The sequence below is a fragment of the Saimiri boliviensis genome, chromosome 2, assembly GCF_048565385.1.
Source record: "Saimiri boliviensis isolate mSaiBol1 chromosome 2, mSaiBol1.pri, whole genome shotgun sequence".
Classification (NCBI taxonomy): Eukaryota; Metazoa; Chordata; class Mammalia; order Primates; family Cebidae; genus Saimiri; species Saimiri boliviensis.
Genome location: NC_133450.1, coordinates 113,360,002 through 113,383,971, shown reverse-complemented (window position 1 = coordinate 113,383,971; position 23,970 = coordinate 113,360,002). Strand labels below are relative to the sequence as shown.

Here is a 23,970-nt window from a genome sequence, read left to right as displayed (position 1 = left end):
TGTGCTCACTTTGGCAGCACATATACTAAAATTGGAACCATACAGAGAAGATTAGCATGGTCCCTGTGCAAGGATGACATGCAAATTCCTGAAACGTTCAGGTTGTTTGTTTTTTTTTTTTTTGAGACGGAGTTTCGCTCTTGTTACCCAGGCTGGAGTGCAATGGCACGATCTCGGCTCACCGCAACCTCCGCCTCCTGGGTTCAGGCAATTCTCCTGCCTCAGCCTCCTGAGTAGCTGGGATTACAGGTATGTGCCACCATGCCCAGCTAATTTTTTGTATTTTTAGTAGAGACGGGGTTTCACCATGTTGACCAGGATGGTCTCGATCTCTTGACCTCGTGATCCACCCGCCTTGGCCTCCCAAAGTGCTGGGATAACAGGCGTGAGCCACTGCGCCCGGCCGAAACGTTCAGTATTTAAAAAAAAAAAAAAGAAAGTGCTGTTCTGGGAATTACAGTGGCCTGGACCAATTGTGCAAGGAATAGAGGGGAGCACCTTCTCTTCATTGATGTAGATTGTGCTGTGAGCTGTCATTGGCAGGGAGAAGGGTATGGGGTTGTTATGGTATAAGAGACAAGCTCCAGTTCAGGATTCTGCACAAGAACATTAAGCACCAGAGCTGAGGCCTTACACTGTTTCTGCCCATTATATAATGCCCTGTGAGTGCAGCTGATTCGGGCTGAGATAAGTAGGGGGGAAAGCAGAGGAAGACTTGATTCTTCTCTTTATGCATATTTCCCATCGCCAACTAATCTTCAAGACTGTAGAAGTTAGGAAAAGGCTTATTTAAAAAAAAAATTCAAGGGCCGGGCGCGGTGGCTCAAGCCTGTAATCCCAGCACTTTGGGAGGCCGAGGCGGGTGGATCACAAGGTCGAGAGTTCGAGACCAACCTGGTCAACATGGTGAAACCCCGTCTCTACTAAAAATACAAAAAATTAGCTGGGCATGGTGGCGCGTGCCTATAATCCCAGCTACTCAGGAGGCTGAGGCAGGAGAATTGCCTGAATCCAGGAGGCGGAGGTTGCGGTGAGCCGAGATCGCGCCATTGCACTCCAGCCTGGGTAACAAGAGCGAAACTCCGTCTCAAAAAAAAAAAAAAAAAAAAATTCAAGAAGTTCCTTTAATGATTTGTAATAAACATTTGAAAGTTCAGAGTCATAACTTCTGGTGCCATTAACATCCTTATACTAACACATGCATGTTGCTTATCGCCTAAATATTCATAGCAGACATGGCTTCTGTTGGCAAGCTTTCCTCTTGTAAACTCTGCCAAACGCCGAATACATCCACATTTCCCTACTAACTCATGTTCTCTAAGAAGTTATGGTTTTGGTGGCTAATGAAACCAAAGCTGACTTGAATATAGGAAGAAAGAGGTATCTTTGGGTGGTTTGTTTTGAGAAGTGGTATAAAAGTCTCTGACAAAAAGTAATTTTCCTCACTCTTTTTTCATTATTTTTATTTGTATTTTTTAAGGGATGGGGTTTCTCCATGATGGCCAGGCTGGTCTTGAACTCCTGACCTCAGGTGATCCACCCACCTCGGCCTCTCAAAGTGCTAGGATTACAGGCATGAGCCACTGCGCCTGGCCTCAGTTTTCCTCACTCTTAATGTCAGTTGTTAGAGCAGAGCTTTCAGTCATTGTTCAGCAAAAAGGATATTGATAGGCCAAGATAGTTCTCATTTCAGTTCTGAGCAGCCTTATCTGTTTACCCTACCATAGTGTAAAAATATCGTTTTCTGGGCCAGGCGCGATGGCTCACGCCTATAATCCCAGCACTTTGGGAGGCTGAGACGGGTGGATCATGAGGTCAAGACATCGAAACCATCCTGGTCAACATGGTGAAACCCCGACTCTACTAAAAATACAAAAATTAGCTGGGCATGGTGGTGCACGCGTGTAGTCCCAGCTTCCCGGGAGGCTGAGGCAGGAGAATTGCTTGAACCCAGGAGATGGAGGTTGCTGTGAGCCGAGGTCGTGCCATTGCACTCCAGTCCGGGTAACAAGAGCAAAACTCTGTCTCAAAAAAAAAAAAAAAATCGTTTTCTATGTGTGTGTGATAGTTGAGCAATACTATCTTAAAATGGTCTTTTAGCATCCAAGGTCTCAGGGGTCATTTAGGGTCACAAAAAATGGTTGGGAGTAGCCGGGCATGATGACTCATGCCTGTAATCCCAGCAGTTTCAGAGGCTGAGGAAGGCGGATCACTTGAGATCGGGACTTTGAGACCAGCCTTGACCAACATGGTGAAACCCCATCTCTACAAAATATATTTTTAAAAAATTAGCCAGGTATGGTTGCCATACCTGGCTAATTAATATCTATTTAATGCCAGACAACATGACATAAAATCAACTCGGATTCAATACTAACCTAGAAGGTAAAAACTATGGACGTATCACTGGACAGTGACCAATATGGACACACTGATCATCCGAAACAGTGATTGTCCCCAACTAGCCAACCTGGGATAGAAAGGCTTGCTTTATCCCCAGTACCCTGGGAGCGCCTTATTCACCCTACCATTTTTTGCACCTGTAATCCAGCTACTCGGGAGGCTGAGGCAGGAAAATCGCTCAAACCCGGGAGGCAGAGGTTGCGGTGAGCCAAGATCGTACCACTGCACTTTAGCCTGGGTGACAGAGTGAGAGACTCTCAAAAAAAAGAAGAAAAAATGTTGGGAGTTACTTTTTAATTCCAATTCCTAATAAGAATTTATAAGAATTTTTTTTTTTTTTTTTTTTTTTTTTTTGAGACGGAGTCTTGCTCTGTCGCCAGGCTGGAGTGCAGTGGCGCAATCCCAGCTCACTGCAGCCTCCGCCTCCTGGGTTCAAGCGATTCGTCTGCCTCAGCCTCCTGAGTAGCTGGGACCACAGGCGCGTGCCACCACGCCCGGCTAATTTTTGTATTTTTAGTAGAGGTGGGGTTTTACCATGTTGGCCAGGATTGTCTTGATCTCTTGACCTCGTGATCTGCCCACCTCGGCCTCCCAAAGTGCTGGGACTACAGGCGTGAGCCACCACGCCCGACCGAAAATAATTCTTTTTAATATACATGGTATAGTGGTAGTTTAAAATTATTGATTTTGATGATGAAAAAGTTGTTACTTTGTTATTTAGTACCTCATACATAGGGCTTATTTTTCAGCTTTTGCTTATAACACAGTAGGCTCTCTATATCCCTGGATTCTGCATCAGGAAATTCAACAAACTACATATGAAAAATTCAATCAACTACATATTTTTAAAAAAGTATACAGGAGGATGTCCATAGGTTATATGCAGATAATATGCCATTTTATATAAGGTACTTGAGCATTCTTGGATTTTATTATCTGCTGGGGGTTCTGGAAGCAACTTCCCATCTCCCCACCCCTGGATTTAGGGACAGTTGTATTATAAGTCTTCAAGCACCTCTGTGAAGTATGTAGGACACATATTATCTGTGTTAGATTGGAGAACTAAAGCTTAAATTTATTTACGGTTTTCTTCATTTGCAGCAGTGTGGCATAAATGCCAATGATGTGAAAAAATTGGAAGAAGCTGGATTCCATACTGTGGAGGCTGTTGCCTATGCACCAAAGAAGGAGCTAATAAATATTAAGGGAATTAGTGAAGCCAAAGCTGATAAAATTCTGGTAAGTACTGCTCATTTGACCTAGGGAGGTATTAGTGGGAATAGGACAAAAGGGAATATCGTGAAAGACTTCTTCCTTCCATCTCTCCTTCTTCTGCTATCTTGTTTTCCTTTCCAGGGGTGACTGTTACCTCTGTTTCTTTTTTCGTTGTGGAGACATGTTCTTGCTCTGTCATCCAGGTTGAAGTGCAGTGGTGCCATCTCAGCTCACTGCAGGCTTCGCCTCCCAAGCTCAAGAGATCCTTTCACCTCAGCCTCCCAAGTACCTGGGACTACAGGCACATGCCATCATGCTGGGCTAGTCTTGAACTCCCAAGCTCAGACGATTCACCTGTCTCAGCCTCCCAAAGTGCTGAGATTACAGGTGTGAGCCACTGCACCCGGCCTATTTATTTTTATAGCTTCATGTAGTTCTTTAATATCCATAATTCCCCATGGTTACATTTTGTTTTATTAACTTAGTCCTTCAGTTATACAGTTTTACTACCTTTGCCCTTGAAGTTTTGTATAATATAAAGCAAATATTTATTTATATAATTGTATTTTTAAATATCGATTACTATTAGCATTAGAGAAATTTATTGGATTACTCAAATAAATGAGTATTTGTTAAAGTGGTTGGTTAATTGGAAATAAGAGTTCTGAGTTCCTAACATAGTACTTTTGTTAAACGATTGTGATATTGATGGCCGCATGTGGTGGCTCATGTCTGTAATCCCAGTACTTTGGAAGGCCGAGGTGGGTGGATCACAAGGTCAGGAGTTCAAGACCAGCCTAGTCAAGATGGTGAAACCCCCGTCTCTACTAAAAATACCAAAGAGAGGGAAAAAAAAAATAGTGATATTGACTAAGCCAGTAGGGGTCCCTAAAGTCTTTCTGTTAATCACTTTTTGGGCATCAGGTTTTTTTTTTTTTTTTTTTTTTTTTTTTTTTTTTTTTTTTTGAGACGGAGTTTTCGCTCTTGTTACCCAGGCTGGAGTGCAATGGCGCGATCTCGGCTCACCGCAACCTCCGCCTCCTGGGTTCAGGCAATTCTCCTGCCTCAGCCTCCTGAGGAGCTGGGATTACAGGCATGCGCCACCATGCCCAGCTAATTTTTTGTATTTTTAGTAGAGACGGGGTTTCACCATGTTGACCAGGATGGTCTTGATCTCTTGACCTCGTGATCCACCCGCCTCGGCCTCCCAAAGTGCTGGGATTACAGGCGTGAGCCACCACGCCCGGCCTTCAGTTTTTGTTAATGAACAAATGCTGACAGGATCTTTACTTTTGCCTTGTGAGATCTTGGGTTCAGAAATCAAGTCAGTTCTAGGCTTCTATGAACACAAAATTACAAACCTAGAATATGTGGTTTGAGATGCAAAATGATATAGACATATGTGTCTTTACTTTTAGATATTTTATGTTCTTAGTTTCTGTTCAGTAAAGATTATGATTATATTGTTTTCCTTTTTTAAAAAATTTATTTTTGGCCGGGCGCGGTGGTTCACGCCTGTAATCCTAGCCACCTCCCACCTCAGAGGCCGAGGTGGGTGGATCATCTGAGGTCAGGAATTCACCCTTGTTGCCTAGGCTGGAGTGCAATAGTGTGATCTCACCTCACTGCAACCTCCTCCGGGTTCAAGTGATTCTCCTGCCTCAGCCTCCCAAGTAGCTGGGATTACAGGCATGCACCACCACACCTGGCTAATTTTTGTATTTTTAGTAGAGATGGGGTTTCGCCATCTCAGGTAATCTGCCTGCCTCAGCCTCCCAGAGTGCTGGGAGCACTGCTCTGCAATGAATTTTTAAATAAAATATTAAGTATAAGCCGGGCGCGGTGGCTCAAGCCTGTAATCCCAGCACTTTGGGAGGCCGAGGCGGGTGGATCACGAGGTCATGAGATCGAGACCATCCTGGTCAACATGGTGAAACCCCATCTCTACTCAAAATACAAAAATTAGCTGGGCATGGTGGCGCGTGCCTGTAATCCCAGCTACTCAGGAGGCTGAGGCAGGAGAATTGCCTGAACCCAGGAGGCAGAGGTTGCGGTGAGCCGAGATTGCGCCATTGCACTCCAGCCTGGGTAACAAGAGCAAAACTCAGTCTCACAAAAAAAAAAAAAAAATTAAGTATATAAAAAAGTTCAGAGAATAAATTTGCATTGATTTTTCAGGTGTTTGTTTTTTTTTTTTTTTCCCATGGAAAATTTTAAAGTCATAAAAGTTTAATCTTTTTACTTTCTATGAGTCTATTTAGATTTTCTTCTTGAGTGAGTTTTGTTAGTTTAGCTTTCTATGAATTTGCTTATTTCATTTAAGTTATCTAACTTGTTGAGATCAAATAGTTTTCTTGTTTTACTTTTTATTTCCATAAGGTCAGTAGTAATGTCCCCTCTTTCATTCTTGATTTTAGTAATTTGAGTGTTGTCTTTTTTTCTTGGTTAGTGCAGCTGAAAGCTTGTCAATTTTGTTGATAATTTCAAAGAACCAGCTTTTGGTTTCATTGATTTTTTGTTTGTTTGTTTCTTTGTTTTGGAGACAGAGTCTTGCTCTTTTGCCAGGTGCCAAGCTGGAGTGCAGTGGCGCAATCTCGGCTCACTGCAACCTCCACCTCCCAAGTTCAAGCAATTCTCCTGCCTCAGCCTCCTGAGTAGCTGGGACTACACGCGCACAGCACCATGCCCAGCTAATTTTTGTATTTGAGCAGAGATGGGGTTTTACCATGTTGACCAGGATGATCTTGATCTCGACCTCATGATCTGCCCACCTCGGCCTCCCAAAGTGCTGAGCTTATAAGCATGAGCCACCATGCCTGGCCGGGTTCATTGATTTTTCTGTATAATTCTCTCCTCTCCTCAGTAGTTTCTACCCTAACTTGTATTATTTCTATTCTTCTGCTTGCTTTGTTTTGTTTGTTCTTCTTTGGAAGGTTAGGTTATGATTTATGTTTTTTGTTTTTAGAGGCAGAGTTTTGTTCTGTCATCTACATTGGAGTGCAGTGGTGTGATCATAGCTCACCACAGCCTCCCAACTCCTGGCTCCAAACCTTTCACCAGCCTCTCAAGTAGCTAGGACCACAGGCACCCAGCACCATGCCCTTCTAATTTTAAAACATTTTTAGAGACATGGTCCTGCTTTTTTGCTCAGGCTGTCTCAAACTTGTGGCTTCCAGCAGTCCAGCCACCTTGACCTCCCAAAGCGCTGGGATTACAGGCATGAGCCACCACACCCAGCTTTCTTCTCTCATATAGCTATGAATTTCTCTTTAAGCACTGCTTTTGTTGGATCCCATACGTTTCAGTATATCTTCATTTTCATTCATTGCAAAAGTATTTTCTGATTTCCTCTGTCATTTCTTTTTTTTTTTTTGGAGACAGAGTTTCACTCTTGTTACCCAGGCTGGAGTGCAATGGTGCCATCTTGGCTCACCGCAACCTCCGCCTCCTGGGTTCAAGCAATTCTTCTGCCTCAGCCTCCCCGAGTAGCTGGGACTACAGGCGCGTGCCACCATGCCCAGCTAATTTTTGTATTTTTAGTAGAGACAGGGTTTCACCATGTTGACCAGGTTGGTCTTGATCTCTTGACCTTGTGATCCACCCGCCTGGGCCTCCCAAAGTGCTAGGATTATAGGTGTGAGCCATGGTGCCTGGCCTCCCCTGTCATTTCTTAGACTGGTTAGTTATTTAGGAGTGTGTGGCTTTATTTTTGCATATTTGTGAGTGCATTTATTTTTCAATTTTAGAATCAGCCTATAGTGCTATCATAGAACACTTACTTATAATTACAAAATAGGAAGTGAATGTTCTCAACCAGACAATGTGAAAAAAAAGGTACAGCTGATTGAGGTGGGGAAGTAGCCATGGAGAGAGAGAAGATGAAAGGGCAAATATCCTCATTTTACAAAGTAGGAAGTTAAGAGATAGAGTGGTTGATGGAGCAGGAAATGAATGTGTTCTGTACTGTTATTTTTGTTATAAATTGGACCAAACACATATATATGGATCTATAATGTTTTTTTTTTTTTTTTTTTTTTTGAGACGGAGTTTCGCTTTTGTTACCCAGGCTGGAGTGCAATGGTGCGATCTTGGCTCACCGCAACCTCCGCCTCCTGGGTTCAGGCAATTCTCCTGCCTCAGCCTCCCGAGTAGCTGGGATTACAGGCACACGCCACCATGCCCAGCTAATTTTTTGTATTTTAGTAGAGACGGGGTTTCACCATGTTGACCAGGATGGTCTCGATCTCTTGACCTCGTGATCCACCCGCCTCGGCCTCCCAAAGTGCTGGGATTACAGGCTTGAGCCACCGTGCCCGGCCTATAATGTTTTTTTTAAACTATATTAATATATTACCTTGAATTGGCAATTAAAAAATTGATCTTCATGGAGTCTGTGAATTAGATTATCCTTTTTTATGACATTCTAACTTTCTTTTTTTTGAGACGGAATCTCACTCTGGTGCCCAGGCTGGAGTGCAGTGGTGCTATCTTGGCTCACTGCAATCTCTGCCTCCTGTGGGAGGTTCAAGTGATCCTCCTGCCTCAGCCTCCCAAGTAGCTGTGTGCCACTATGCCCGGCTAATTTTTTGTATTTTTTGGAAGAGATGGGGTTTCACCATCTTGGTCAGGCTGGTCTTGAACTCCTGACCTCGTGATTTACCCACCTCAGCCTCCCAAAGTGCTGCGATTACAGGCATGAGCCACTGTGCCCAGCCATTTTTTATGATTTTTCTAAAGAGAACTTGGCCTGGTATTTTTGTTAGATGTTTTCTCTTCCCATTGTATACCTGATTCTTGTTTTACTAATATATATATTGCCCTTGAGAGCACTCTGGTAAGGAATATTGTTTTGTTGATTTAACATTTCTTATTTTTCCCAGGCTGAAGCAGCCAAATTAGTTCCAATGGGTTTCACCACTGCAACCGAATTCCACCAAAGGCGGTCAGAGATCATACAGATTACTACTGGCTCTAAAGAGCTTGACAAACTACTTCAAGGTATCTGTTATCCTATGTTGTGAACCCTAGTTAGGAAAGCTTCCAGGTTATAGACAAAAACTGAAATATTTGGATAGCATTTACTTGCTAGGTATGATAAAGAGATAAAGAAAGTCCAGGCGAGGTGGCTCACGCCTGTAATCCCAGCACTTTGGGAGGCTGACGTGGGCAGATCACCTGAGGTCGGGAGTTTGAGACCAGCCTGATGAACGTGGAGAAACCCCACCTCTACTAAAAATACAAAATTACTTGGGTGTGGTGGTGCATGCCTATTATGTAATCCTAGCTACTCGGGAGGCTAAGGCAGGAGAATCACTTAAACCTGGGAGGTGGAGGTTTTGGTGAGCCAAGATCATCATGTTGCACTCCAGCGTGGACAATAAGAGTAAAACTGTCTCAAAAAAAAAAAAAAGAAAGAGATAAAGGAAGTGTCCGCATTGAAGAAGTAAGACTGCTGCAAGTTGGGACCTTATTTATGAAGTACTAAAATTATCTGCAAATTAAATAATTTAGTCTCCATTTAAGGTTGCATTAGAGAGTAAGCGCCCTTTGCTTAAGGAAGTAACTATAATTTTAACCGACTCTACCACAAGGTTGAAAACCTTATCAATGGTTAAAACATTCCATGTTTGAATACTACTCATTGTGTAGTACGCACTAATCTTCAAGACTTTAAGGAAAACTATAAAGCTTTTGACCTTATTTTTTTAAAAAGTTCATTTATTTTTGAGACAGGGTCTTACTCTGACACCCGGGCTGGAATGCAGTGGCATAGTCTCAGCTCACAGCAACCTCTGCTTCCTGGACTCAAGTGATCCTCTAGCCTCAGTCTCCCCAGGGCTAGGAATATACTCATTTACTACCTGGGTAATTTTCTTTTTCTTTTCTTTTCTTTTCTTTTTTTTTTTTGAGGTAGGGCTTCATTGTATTGCCCAGACTGGTCTCAGAATCCTGAGCTCAAGCCATCTCCCTGTCTCAGCCTCCCAAAGTGCTGGGATTACAGGCTTAAGCCACCTTACCCAGCCCAATGTCAGTTTTCTTTTCCTTTTTCTTTTTTTTTGAGACGGAGTTTCGCTCTTGTTACCCAGGCTAGAGTGCAATGGCGTGATCTCGGCTCACCGCAACCTCCGCCTCCTGGGTTCAGGCAATTCTCCTGCCTCAGCCTCCTGAGTAGCTGGGATTACAGGCACGCACCACCATGCCCCAGTAGAGACGGGGTTTCACCATGTTGACCAGGATGGTCTCGATCTCTTGACCTCGTGATCCACCCGCCTCAGCCTCCCAAAGTGCTGGGATTACAGGCTTGAGCCACTGCGCCCGGCTTTTCTTTTCTTTTTCTGAGACGGAGTCTTGCTTGGTCACCAGGCTGAAGTGCAGTGGCACGATCTTGGCTCACTGCAACCTCTGACTACCTGGTTTAAGCGATTATCCTGCCTCAGTCTCCCAAGTAGCTGGGATTACAAGTGTGCACCACTACGCCCAGCAAATTTTTGTATTTTTAGTAGAGATGGGGTTTACCATGTTGGCCAGGGTGGTCTTGATCTCCTGACCTTATGATCTATCTGCCTCAGCCTCCCAAAGAGCTGGGATTACAGGCGTGAACCACTGTGCCCAGCCAGTTTTCTTACATTTTTTTTTTTTTTTTTGAGACGCAGTTTCGCTTTTGTTACCCAGGCTGGAGTGCAATGGCACGATCTCAGCTCACTGCAACCTCCGCCTCCTGGGTTCAGGCAATTCTCGTGCCTCAGCCTCCTGAGTAGCTGGATTACAGGCACACGCCACTATGCCCAGCTAATTTTTTGTATTTTTAGTAGAGATGGGGTTTCACCATGTTGATCAGGATGGTCTCGATCTCTCGACCTTGTGATCCACCCACCTCGGCCTCCCAAAGTGCTGGGATTACAAGTGTGAGCCACCGCGCCCGGCCTCTTACTTTTTTTTTTTTTTCAGTCTCACTGTGTTACCCAGGCTGGAGTGCAGTGGCGTGATCTCAGTACACTGCAGCCTCTGCCTCTTGGGTTCAAGCGATTCTTCTGCCTCAATTTCCCAAGTAGCTGGGACTACAGGTGCATGCCACCATGCCTGGCTAATTTTTGTATTTTTAGTAGAGGTGAGGTTTTACCATGTTGGTTAGGTTGATCTTGAACTCCTGACCTCAGATGATCCACCCGCCTCAGTCTCCCAAAGTGTTGGGATTACAGGCATGAGCCACTGCACCCGGCCCCCAGTTTCAGTTTTCTGATATCAGTACTGTACTGTCATTATGCAATATGTTAACGTTGGTGAAGGCTAGGTGCATAGAACCTCCCTGTGTTGTTATTTTTTTTAAATTTTTTAAATTTTTATTTTGTTGAGAAGGAGTCTCACTCTGTCACCCAGGCTGGAGTGCAGTGGCATCATCTTGGCTCACTGCAACCTCCACCTCTCAGGTTCAAGCGATTCTCCTGCCTCAGACTCCTGAGTAGCTGGGATTACAGGCACGTGCCACCATGCCCAGCTAATTTTTTGTACTTTTAGTAGTGACGGGGTTTCACCATGTTGACCAGGTTGGTCTCGATCTCTCGACCTCGTGATCCACCCGCCTCGGCCTCCCAAAGTGCTGGGATTACAGGCTTGAGCCACCGCGCCCGGCCAGTTTTATATTTTTAATAGAGACGAGTTACCACCATGTTGTCCAGCTGGTCTTGAACTCCTGACCTCAGGTGGTAGCTCTGCCTTCGCCTCCCAAAGTGCTGGGATTACAGGTGTGAACCACCATCCCCAGCCTTATTTGCAACTTTCTGTAAATTTATTATTATTATTATTATTATTTTAATCTTTTTTAAAAATTCATTTTAAAAAAGCCTACGGCACCAGATATTCCCAGGCGGTCTCCCATTTAAGTACTAACCAGGCCTGACCCTGCTTTCCTTCCGAGATAGACGAGATCGGGCGCATTGAGGGTGGTATGGCTGTAGACTGTTATTTTTTTTTGAGATAAGAGTTTTACTCTTGTGTCCCAGGCTGGAGTGCAATGGCGTGATCTCAGCTCACCACAACCTCCACTTCCTGGGCCTCAGCCTCCTGAGTAGCTGGGATTACAGGCATGTGCCACCATGCCCGGCTAATTGTGTATTTTTAGTAGAGACGGGGTTTCTCCATGTTGGTCAGGTTGGTCTCGACCTCCCGACCTCAGGTGATCTGCCCACCTCGGCCTCTCAAAGTCTTGAGGTTACAGGCATGAGCCCCCACGCAGGGCCAATCTATAATTATTTTAAAATACTTTTTGTTTGTTTGTTTATCTGTTTTGAGACAGCGTCTCACTGTCGCCCATGCTGGAGGGTAGTGGCGTGATCTCAGCTCACTGCAACTTCCACCTCCCAGGCTCAAGTCATCCTCCCACCTTAGCCTCCTGAGTAGCTGGGACTATAGGTACCCACCACCGTGGTTGGCGAATTTTTATATTTTTGGTAGAGACGGCTTCACAATGTTGCCCAGGCTTGTTTCGAACTGCTGAATTAAGGCACTCCACCCACTTCAGCTTTCTAAAGCACTGGGATTACAGACATGAGCCACCATGGCTAGCCTCAAAATACATTTTTGAAAAATTAATGCTTGTTGGATATAAATTTTTAATTTATGTAAACATCTTTCTGATGATCTCCAGGAACATTTCTGTGACTACCATTTCTAAACAATTTGTATTATGCTGAGAGATATTTCTTATTGTTCTTTTAGGTGGAATTGAGACTGGATCTATCACAGAAATGTTTGGAGAATTCCGTACTGGGAAGACCCAGATCTGTCATACACTGGCTGTCACCTGCCAGGTGAGCTCTTGGGACTATAGCTAATCAAATAAGCCATCAATACTTGATTCCTGCTATTTGCAAGCATTAGTTAGGATGGCCATAAAAGGTACTTTCTCTGTCCTCAAGAATCTTATAGCTGTTGGCCGGGCGCGGTGGCTCACGCCTGTAATCCCAGAACTTTGGGAGGCCGAGGCGGGTGGATCACGAGGTCAGGAGATCGAGACCTTCCTGGTCAACATAGTAAAGCCCCGTCTCTATTAAAAATACAAAAAACTGGGCCGGGCGCGGTGGCTCACACCTGTAATCCCAGCACTTTGGGAGGCCGAGGCGGGTGGATCACGAGGTCAAGAGATCGAGACCATCCTGGTCAACAAGGTGAAACCCCATCTCTACTAAAAATACAAAAAATTAGCTGGGCATGGTGGCTCGTGCCTGTAATCCCAGCTACTCAGGAGGCTGAGGCAGGAGAATTGCCTGAGCCTGGGAGACGGAGGTTGCGGTGAGCCGAGATTGCGCCATTGCACTCCAGCCTGGGTAACGAGCGAAACTCCGTCTCAAAAAAAAAAAAAAAAAAAAAGAGATGGGGTCTTGCCATGTTGCCCAGGCTGGAGTGCAGTGGCTATTCACGGATGCGATCCCACTACTGATCAGCACAGGAGTTTTGACCTGCTCCTGTTTCTGACCTAGGCAGGTTCACCCCTCCTTAGGTAACCTGGTGGTCCCCTACTCCCGGGAAGTAACCATATTGATGCCAAACTTAGTGCAGACACCTGATGGGCATAGCACACTACAGCCCAGAACTCCTGGACTCAAGCGATCCTCCAGCCTCAGCCTCCCAAGGAGCTGGGGCTGCAGGCACGCACCACCATGCCCAGCAAGCTTTCAGTTTTTACTCTACTCTTTTTTTTTTTTTTTTTGAGATAGAGTCTCATCTGTCTCCCAAGCTGGAGTGGAGTGGTGAGATAGATCTTGGCTCACTGTAACCTCCGACTTCTGGGTTCAAGCAATTTCCCTGCCTCACCTTTCTGAGTATCTAGGTTTACAGTACACACCACCACACGTGTCTAATTTTTGTGTTTTTAGTAGAGATGGGGTTTCACCATGTTGGCCAGGCTGGTCTTGAACTCCTGACCTAAAGGGATCCGCTTGCCTTCGCCTCCCAAAGTATTGGGATTACAGGTATGAGCCACCACGCCTGGCCCTCTACTTCTATATTGTTTGGATTTTTAATATAAGCACATAGTTATTTTGTAATTTTGAAAAAAAATTCTCAAAAAAGAAATCTGGTTCTCCTAGGCCTTTAATGTAAAATGTTCTAAGGGATTTTTCTCAGATTTTAAAGGTGAATTTTGACTCCAAAGTAGATTTCCAGAGTGGAAATCATTCACTTAAAATTTGTAGAAAAATTCAAAGGTATCTGTTATGGGATGGGTAGCCTAAAGCAGAGGTTTCATTGAGAGTCTCATGAGACAGGTTTTGTGGCATTTCATTCACTTCTCTTTTCTTTCCTTTTTAAAATTGTTTGTACTACTTATTTTTCCGTTTTTCCAATTGTTCACTTTCAACATCTGTATGTATTATTGGAGTAATTGTGTTTTTCTTCTTTCTTGCTCACACTTTAAATTTGCTGTGGATACTCCAAGGGCATTGACAAGCCCCTTTAGTACCCCTGAAGAATGATCTGCTCAATACAGTGAAGTATAAGTTTGACCTAGACATACTAAAATTAACTGGTCTTTGGATCATGGCCCTTTATTGATTACAGCTAAGGTAAATGGTCTTCCAAATTTTTGTATTCTTCAATTATCAGTCTTGTGTTGGTATGTAGTTACAGAATTTTATTACCAGCCAGGTGTGGTGGCTTACTCCTGTAATCCCAGTACTTTGGGAGGCCAAGGCAGGTGGATCACCTGGGGGTGAGGAGTTCAAGATGAGCCTAGCCAACTTGGTGAAACCCTGCCTGTACTAAAACTACAAAAATTAGCTTGGTGTGGTGGCACACGCCTTTAATCTCAGCTCTTCTGGATGCTGGGCCAGGAGAATTGCTTGAACCTGGGAGGCAGTTGTAGTTAACCATAGTGCCAGTGCACTCCAGTCTGGGCAACAGAGTGAGACTCCATCTCAAGAAAAAAGAAAATAATTTTATTACCTAGTTTGGGCTATACTTCTAAGCAGTTCAGTTCTGACAAGACTAACTGTATGTACTGAGACACAATCAGCATTACATTTTTTTCTAGCTATATTTCTATTAATATCAGAAGAGAATGCCTCCTCCTTACTTACCACTGTCATTTTTTAGTGTTTTTCCCTTTGACTTGGAGTAATGATAAAGCTGTCATGAGGAATTTGGTCAGCTATAGCAGAAATAAAATGTTCATTTCCTCTGTTGTTTTTGTTCTCTATAGCTTCCCATTGACCGGGGTGGAGGTGAAGGAAAGGCCATGTACATTGACACCGAGGGTACCTTTAGGCCAGAACGGCTGCTAGCAGTGGCTGAGAGGTAGGTTACTGTTCAGATAAGAGAGAATATGGCTGGCTATACTTATCACTGTAGTGATTGGCAGGGTTTGGCTGAAGAATGTCTTTTCTATAACCCCACATCCCAAAGTTACATATGTGGTTCAAAAGAATGACTTTCTTAGTAGAAAAAGGCATTGATTATTTTTTTGAGATGGAGTCTCCTTTTTGTCACCCAGGCTAGAGTGCAATGGTGTGATCTCAGTTCACTGCAACCTCCGCCTCCCGGATTCAAGCAATTCTCCCACCACCACACCAGCTAACTTTTTGTATTTTTAGTAGAGACAAGGTTTCGCCATGTTGGCCAGTCTGGCCTTAAATTCCTGATCTCAGGTGATCCAGCCACCTTGACCTCCCAAAGTGCTGGGGTTATAGGCATGAGCCACTGTGCCCAGCCAGAAAAAGGCATTCTTTAGTCAACAATCTATGAGACGCTGTCAGACTGGATTAAATAAAAAATCCAACTGTATGTTTTCTTTCAGAGAAACCCTTTAGAAAGTAAAAGAATATAAAGATACTACATGCAAATAGTAACCATAAGAGAGACTGAGTGGCTATATTAATATCAGACAAAATACACTTAAAGACAAACACATTATATGCGAAGAGGAACATTTTATAATTAAAAGGTCAGTTTGTCAGGAAGTTATAACCGTTGTAAACATATACACATGCCTAACAACAAAGCCCCAAAATACACTAAACAAGAAGTGAATTAAAGGGGAAAACAGACAACTCAACAATAATAGTAGGGGACCGGTTTCTCATTTTTACTAATGGATAGATCCTTAAATATCTCACTCTCAATAATGAATGTAACATCTGTCAGCGGCCCTGCTAAAGGGCATCTGTGAAAAACCTACAGGTAGCATCATACTTAATGGTGAATATCTTTTTTTTTTTTTTGAGGCAAGATCTTGTTCTGTTGCCCAGGCTGGAGTGCAGTGGCTTCAACTCAGCTCATTGCAACTTCCATCTCTCGGGTTCAAGTCACATGACTCTCCTGCCTCAGCCTCCTGAGTAGCTGGACTACAGGCTTGGGACACCATGCCTGGCTACTTTTTAAAAAAAATTTTTTTTTTTTTTTTTTTTTTTTGAGATGGAGTTTCGCTCTTGTTACCCAGGCTGAGTGCAATGGCGCGATCTCGGCTCACCGCAACCTCCGCCTCCTGGGTTCACGCAATTCTCCTGCCTCAGCCTCCTGAGTAGCTGGGATTACAGGCACGTGCCACCATGCCCAGCTAATTTTTTGTATTTTTTAGTAGAGACGGGGTTTCACTATGTTGACCGGGATGGTCTCGCTCTCTTGACCTCGTGATCCACCCGCCTCAGCCTCCCTAAGTGCTGGGATTACAGGCTTGAGCCACCACGCCCAGCCACATTTTTTTTAATTTTTAATTTTTTTTTTTTGTTTATAAGATGGAGTTTCACCATGTTGGTCAGGCTGGTCTTGAACTCCCGACCTCAGGTGATCTGCCCGCCTTGGCCTCCAAAGTGCTTGGATTACAGGTGTGAATAACCACGCCTGGCCGTCTGGCTACTTTTTGTATTTTTAGTAGAGACGGGGTTTCTCCATGTTGGCCAGGCTGGTCTCAGACTCCTGACCTCAAGTGATCTGCCCACCTCGGCCTCCAAAAGTGGTGGGATTACAGGTGTGAGCCACTGTGCGTGGCCTTAATGGTGAAATTTTGAATGCTTTTCCCCTAAAGTCACTAACAAGGCAAGGTTGCCCACTTCACTATTTTACATTCAACAACGTACTGAAGATCATGGACAGTGTAGTCAGGCAAGAAAATGAAATAAACGACATCCAGATTGGAACGGAAGAAGGAAAACTATTTGCTGATTACATGGTGCTTTATATAGAAAATCCTAAGGAATATAACACAAGAAAAACTAGAACTAAATAAACTAGTTCAACAAAGTTGCAGAATACAGTATCAAAATACAAATATCCAATTAATTTCTGTATACTGAAAAATAATTCAAAAGTAAAACTTAAAAAACTTCATAGTAGCATGAAAAAGAATAAAACACTTAGGAATAAATTTAACACAAGAAATGTAAGATTTGCACAGCAAAACTCTAAAACATTGCTGAGAAAAATTGAAGATTTACATAAAGTGAGACATTCCACATCATGGATTGGAAGACTCAATATTAAAATGGCATTCTTTTTTTTTTTTTTTGAGACGGACTTTCGCTCTTACTGCAACCTCCGCCTCCTGGGTTCAGGCAATTCTCCTGCCTCAGTGAGTAGCTCGGATTACAGGCATGTGCCACCATGCCCAGCTACTTTTTTGTATTTTTAGTAGAGACGGGGTTTCACCATGTTGACCAGGATGGTCTCGATCTCTTGACCTCGTGATCCACCCGCCTCGGCCTCCCAAAGTGGTGGGATTACAGGCTTGAGCCACCGCGCCCGGCCCAAAATGGCATTCTTTGCCAGGCGCAATGGCTCACACCTGTAATCCCAACACTTTGGGAGGCCAAGGTGGGCATATCACCTGAGGTAAGGAGTTCGAGACCAGCCTGGCCAGCATGATGAAACCTTGTCTCTACTAAAAATACAAAAATTTGCAGAAATTCACAAACTAATTACAACATTTATGGAACATAACATATGGAAATGTAAAGGACCCAGAATAGCCTAGTCTGGGAAAAAAAAAAAAAAAGAAAATTTGAGGTCTTAGACCTTTCAGTTTAAAAATTCATTATGAAGCTATAGTAACCAAGACAATATGGTGATGGCATAAGGATAAACATGGAGAGTTCAGAAATGAAACCTGTATGGTCACTTTTTGACAAAGGTAACAAGGCAATTTTTTTTTTAATTTAAAATTTTTTACAAATACAGGTGGTCTCACTGTGTTGCCCAGGCTGGTCTTGAACTCCTGGCCTCAGGTGATCATCCCACCTCAGCCTCCCAAAGTGTTAGGATTACAGATGTAAGCCACCAAGCCTGGCTGACAAGGCAATTTAATGAGGGAAAGAATGGTCTTCTCAATAAATCGTGCTGATGTAGTCGAATTTCCAAATGCAAAACAATGAATTTAGAACTTTACTATACACCATATATAAAAATTAAAGTAGATAACAGTGTGGTCATTCCTTAAAAAATTAAACACAGAATGACCATGTGATCCAGCAATTCTGTTTCCGGCTATATATTCAAAAGAATCGAAAGCAGAGGCCAGGCATGGTGGCTCACGCCTGTAATCCGAGCACTTTGGGAGGCCAAGGCAGGTGAATCACTAGGGGTCAGGAGTTTGAGACCAGCCTGGCCACATAGTGAAACCCTTTAACTACTAAAAATACAAAAAATTAGCCGGGCATGGTGGCATGTACCTGTAATCCCAGCTACTCCAGAGGCTGAGGCAGGAGAATCATTTGAACCTGAGAGGTGGAGGTTGCAGTGCACCCGGATCCTGTGATGGCATTCCAGCCTGGGCAACAAGAGCAAAACTCTGGCACGGGTTTAAAAAAAAAAAAAAAAAAGGGAGGGGTTAAAAATTGTGTGATTCTGCCAGGCTCGGTGGCTCAAGCCTGTAATCCCAGCACTTTGGGAGGCCGAGGCGGGTGGATCATGAGGTCAAGAGATCGAGACCATCCTGGTCAACATGGTGAAACCCCGTCTCTACTAAAAATACAAAACATTAGCTGGGCATGGTGGCGCGTGCCTGTAATCCCAGCTACTCTGGATATTGAGGCAGGAGAATTGCCTGAACCCAGGAAGCGGAGGTTGCGGTGAGCCGAGATCGTGCCATTGCACTCCAGCCTAGGTAACAAGAGTGAAACTCCGTCTCAAAAAAAAAAAAAAAATGTATGATTCCACTAATAGGTGGTACTTCAAAACAGACACAAAGTAGAATGGTGGTTTTCTGAGGGTAGGGAGAATGGGGAGTTACTGTTTAATGGTGCAGTTTCAGTTTGGATCCAATGATGAAAAAGCTCTGGAGATGAGTAGTGGTGATGGTTACACAGCAGCACGAATGTCGTTAATGCGCCTGAACTGTACACTTTAAAATAGTCAAAATGCTCAATTTAATGTTACATGTTTTACTATAGTGTTTTTTTTGTTTTGTTTTGTTTTTGTTTTTTTTTTTTGAGATGGAGTTTCGCTCTTGTTACCCAGGCTGGAGTGCAATGGCACGATCTCGGCTCACCGCAACCTCCGCCTCCTGGGTTCAGGCAATTCTCCTGTCTCAGCCTCCTGAGTAGCTGGGATTACAGGCACGCGCCACCATGCCCAGCTAATTTTTTGTATTTTTAGTAGAGACGGGGTTTCACCATGTTGACCAGGATGGTCTTGATCTCTTGACCTTGTGATCCACCCGCCTCGGCCTCCCAAAGTGCTGGGATTACAGGCTTGAGCCACCGCGCCTGGCCTATAGTGTTTTTAGAAGGGTGATAGTCAAGGCCAGGCATGGTGGCTCATGCCTGTAATCCTAAAACTTGGGGAGGCCAAGGTGGGTAGATCATGAGGTCAGGAGATCAAGACCCTCCTGGCTAACACGGTGAAACTCCGTCTCTACTAAAACAATACAAAAAAATTAGCCGGGCATGATGGTGGGCGCCTGTAGTCCCAGCTACTGGGGAGGGTGAAGCAGGAGAATCGCTTGAACCCAGGAGGGAGAGGTTGCAGTAAGCTGAGAACACGCCACTGTACTCAGCCTGGGAGACAAAGCAAGACTCCGTCTCACAAAATGAAAAGAATAGAAAAGGGTGATGGTCCTAATTAAGTGCCTAAAGTATAATTTTTCGGAGAGAGCATGGGAGAAAATCTCAGTGACCTTGGGGTAGGCAAAGTTTTATTAGGTACAACACCAAATGCACAGTCTGTGAAAGAATAAATTGATGATAGAGTGAGTTTTCACTTCATCAAAGTGAAAAACTTTTGTGCTTCAAAGGACACTGAAGAAGTGAAAAGATAGCCCAAAGAATGTGAGAAAACATTTGCAAATCATGTATCTGATAAGGGTCTAGAATCAAGAATATATAAAGAACTATTATAACCCAACAATGAAAAGATAACCCAGTTTTTTTTTTTTTTTTTTTTGAGACGGAGTTTCGCTCGTTACCCAGGCTGGAGTGCAATGGCGCGATCTCGGCTCACCGCAACCTCCGCCTCCTGGGTTCAGGCAATTCTCCTGCCTCAGCCTCCTGAGGAACTGGGATTACAGGCACACGCCACCATGCCCAGCTGATTTTTTTGTATTTTTAGTAGAGACGGGGTTTCACCATGTCGACCAGGATGGTCTCAAACTCTCGACCTCGTGATCCACCCGCCTCGGCCTCCCAAAATGCTGGGATTACAGGCTTGAGCCACCGCGCCCGGCAATAACCCAGTTTTTTAAATGGGCAAAGGGTTTGAATAGACATCTCTCCAAAGGGGATATACAAATGGCTGGTAAGCATATAAAAAGATGCCCAACATCATTAGTCATTAGGAAAATGTAAATTGAAACCACAGTGAATTACCGCTTCACACCCACTATGAAGGCTGTAATAAAAAAGATGATAAATGTTGGGAGGATGTAAAGAAACTGGAACCCTCATATACTGCTGATTACAGTGATGGTCTCTTTGGAAAACAGGCAGTTTCTTAAGTTAAATATAAATTTACCGTATGATGCAGCATTTTCACTCTAGTTATATATCCCATCCCAGGAATTTGTTTTCTATCAGGTGTTCCAGGTTATTCTTATCTTTAGGGAAGTACAAGAGACACTATGAAAGAGGATGCTATTTCCAGCCAACTTTTTGCAAGCTGTGGAAATTCATGTCCTGCTTCTGGAGCCGAAGCCCAGAGGTTCTGTAGTCTTTTTTTTGTGAGTGCTGCTGAGAGAAAAGCTAGGGTAACTTTTTTCTGGTAAACCTTCTCTGTTCTTATAGTAAATAGATAATCTTCTCCCTTCCTTTTTTAATTTTTAATTTTTAAAAATTTTATAAATAGAGACAGGGTTTTGCCATGTCACCCAGGCTGGTCTTGATCTCCTGAGCTCAAGCAGTTCTCCTGCCTCAGCCCCTCAAAGTGCTGGGAGTACATGTGTGAGCCACCGTGCCTACCCTGTTCTCTGTTTCTGATAGATTATATCCATGTATTGTTTTTCTTTTTTCTTTTTCTTTTCTTTCTTTCTTTTTTTTTTTTTTTTTTTGAGACAGAGTCTTGCTCTGTCACCCAGGCTGGAGTGCAGTGGTGCAGTCTCGGCACACTGCAACCTGTGTCTCAGGGGTTCAAGCAATTCTCTTGCCTCAGCTTCCTAAGTAGCTGGGAAGCAGGGATTATAGGCGTGTGCCACCACACCCAACTACATTTTGTATATTTTGTAGAGATGGTATTTCACCATGTTGGTCAGGCTGGTCTCAAATATTTGACCTCAAGTGATCCGCCCATCTCAGCCTCCACAAGTGCTCAGATTACAGATGTGATCTACCACACTGGGCCATATCAGTGTTTCTTGAGGCAGAACTAGAAGACTTGTATAGTAAAGTACTTAGGCCTGTATATCTTTTTTTTTTTTTTTTTTTTTTTTTACCATACATTCATGATCTAAATAAAGAAAATGTTTTATCTCTTCATTCTTGTTTCATTTGGTCAGGACTGTAAGGTGTAACTCTAACCTTATGCCATCTGTTTATCCTTATGATAGAATCATGAACCTAAAACATAATTATAGCACATTGGGTTTATTTAAACATTCTTTTTTGGGGGCCAGGCACGGTGTCTCATGCCTGTAATCCCAGCACTTTGGAATGCTGAGGTGAGCGGATCACAAGGTCAAGAGATTGAGACCATCCTGGCTAACATGGTGAAACCCTGTCTCTACAAAAATTAGCTGAGTGTGGTGGTACATGCCTGTACTCCCAGCTACTCGGGAGGCTGAGGCAGAAGAATCACTTGAACCCGGGAGGCAGAGGTTGTAGTGAGGCCAGATTGCGCCACTACAGCTTGGGTGACAGAGCGAGACTCCCGTCTCTAAAAAGAATTCTCTTTTGAACCTTTTTTTTTTTTGAGATGGAGTCTCACTCGGTCGCCTAGGCTGGAGTGCAGTGGCGCCATCTAGGCTCACTGCAACCTCCATCTCGCAGGTTCAAGCGATTCTCCTGCCTCAGCTTCCTGAGTGGCTAGAATTACAGCCAGGTAACACCATGCTCAGCTAATTTTTTGTAGTTTTAGTAGAGACTGGGGTTTCACCATGTTGTCCAGGCTGGTCTTGATCTGACCTCATGATTCACCTGCCTCGGCCTCCCAAAGTACTGGAATTATGGGCATGAGCTACTGCACCTAGCCACATTTTTATATTTTTATTTAGCCTAATGTCCTAATTTTTTTTTTTTTTTTCAATTTTTTAAAATTGCATTTTAGGTTTTGGGGTACATGTGAAGAACATGCTAGATTGTTGCATAGGTACACACATGGCAGTGTGATGTGCTGCTTTCCTCCCTATCACCTATATCTGGCATTTCTCCCCATGCTCTCTCTCCCCAACTCCCCACCCCCCGCTGTCCCTCCTCTATTTCCCTGCTACAAACCCCAGTGTGTGATGCTCCCCTCCCTGTGTCCATGTGTTCTCATTGTTCAACACCCTCCTATGAGTGAGAACATGCAGTGTTTGATTTTCTGCTCTTGTGTCAGTTTGCTGAGAATGATGGTTTCCAGGTGCATCCATGTCCCTACAAAAGACACGAACTCATTGTTTTTGATGGCTGCATAGTATTCCATGGTGTGTATGTGCCACATTTTCCCCATCCAGTTTATCATCCGTGGGCGTTTGGGTTGGTTCCAGGTCTTTGCTATTGTATACAGTGCTGCAATGAACATTCAGGTGCATGTGTCCTTATAGTAGAATGATTTATAATCCTTTGGATATATACCCAGTAATGGGATTGCTGGGTCAAATGGAATTTTTATTTCTAGGTCCTAGAGGAATCACCACACCATCTTCCACAATGGTTGAACTAATTTACATTCCCACCAACAGTGTAAAAGTGTTCCCATTTCTCCACATCCTCTCCAGCGTCTGTTGTCTCCAAATTTTTTTAATGATTACCATTTTAACTGGCGTGAGATGGTATCTCAATGTAGTTTTGATGTGCATTTCTCTAATGACCAGTGATGATGAGCATTTTTTCATGTTTGTTGGCCTCAGGTATGTCTTCTTTTGTTAAGTGTCTGTTCATATCCTTCACCCACTTTTGAATGGGCTTGTTTGTTTTTTTCTTGTAAATCTGTTTTAGTTCTTTGTACAATCTGGATATCAGCCCTTTGTCAGATGGGTAGATTGCAAAAATTTTTTCCCATTCTGTTGGTTGCCGAGTCACTCTGTTTTTCTTTTCTTTCTTTCTTTTTCTTTTTTTTTTTTTTCCCAAACTGTATCCAGCTTTATTAAAGATACTTTCCATAAACAATCATGGTATTTGAGGCAGGACATGGGCAGACAGTCATTAACGATATACAACAACTTTCAAACTCCCTTCTTTGATGGACTACCGAAAATCAGAAAGCCACTATAAAACCCAATGAAATCTTCATCTGATGCTCTGAACAGGGAAAGTTATAGAGTGAGGATTTACATTTCACATTTAGCATGTTGTTTAACAGCTTTTCACTAGTCAACCCTGACTTTCAGGAAGTGAAATGAAAATGGCAGAATTTATCTGAAGATCCACAATCTAGAAATGGAATCACTGCTCTTTTGACAGGTGCCATCTCAGTGGCATCACTGGCAAGTCCAGATTGCCTGACACACTGGTAACCAATGACTGGGGGTCAGGTCTCAATAGATGTCTGGGCTTAAGGGAGTTAAGTCTATGCTGAAAGACGGAAAGGGAGAAGAGGACATAAGAATGAATTTGTTTTTTGATACCACAAGGCTTTTGTGTGCCAAGGTGGCCATGTGTGTCAAAGTCAGGGAATCCTTCCTCCTGGGAGCCAAGAGGAAGTCTCTCAAAACTAGAAGGGAAAGGCGTTTCCCCACATCAGTCCAGCTTTGGAGACATTCTATTAGTGACATATGCCCCTTCCCCCAAAACAACAATGAAA

At 43.6% G+C, this 23,970-nt stretch overlaps 1 protein-coding gene, 1 non-coding gene and 1 pseudogene across 4 annotated transcripts in view; 2 read left to right on the top strand and 1 right to left on the bottom strand.

Annotated features, from left to right (window-relative positions):
• Positions 1–23,970, top strand: part of RAD51 (RAD51 recombinase) — a 44,206-nt gene that overhangs the window by 5,115 nt on the left and 15,121 nt on the right. For all 3 annotated transcript variants that reach the window (XM_074394085.1, XM_039462767.2, XM_074394086.1), the window contains exons 3-6: positions 3,505–3,642; positions 8,499–8,616; positions 12,334–12,425; positions 14,813–14,907. In XM_074394085.1, the coding sequence (XP_074250186.1) occupies positions 3,505–3,642; positions 8,499–8,616; positions 12,334–12,425; positions 14,813–14,907 (443 nt within the window). The remainder of the gene's footprint in view (positions 1–3,504; positions 3,643–8,498; positions 8,617–12,333; positions 12,426–14,812; positions 14,908–23,970) is intronic.
• On the top strand, positions 2–108 carry LOC120361431 (U6 spliceosomal RNA). Its single transcript, XR_005577624.1, has one exon. It is a non-coding gene; the product is annotated as a U6 spliceosomal RNA (small nuclear RNA).
• LOC120361373 (5S ribosomal RNA) lies at positions 11,458–11,575 on the bottom strand (annotated as a pseudogene).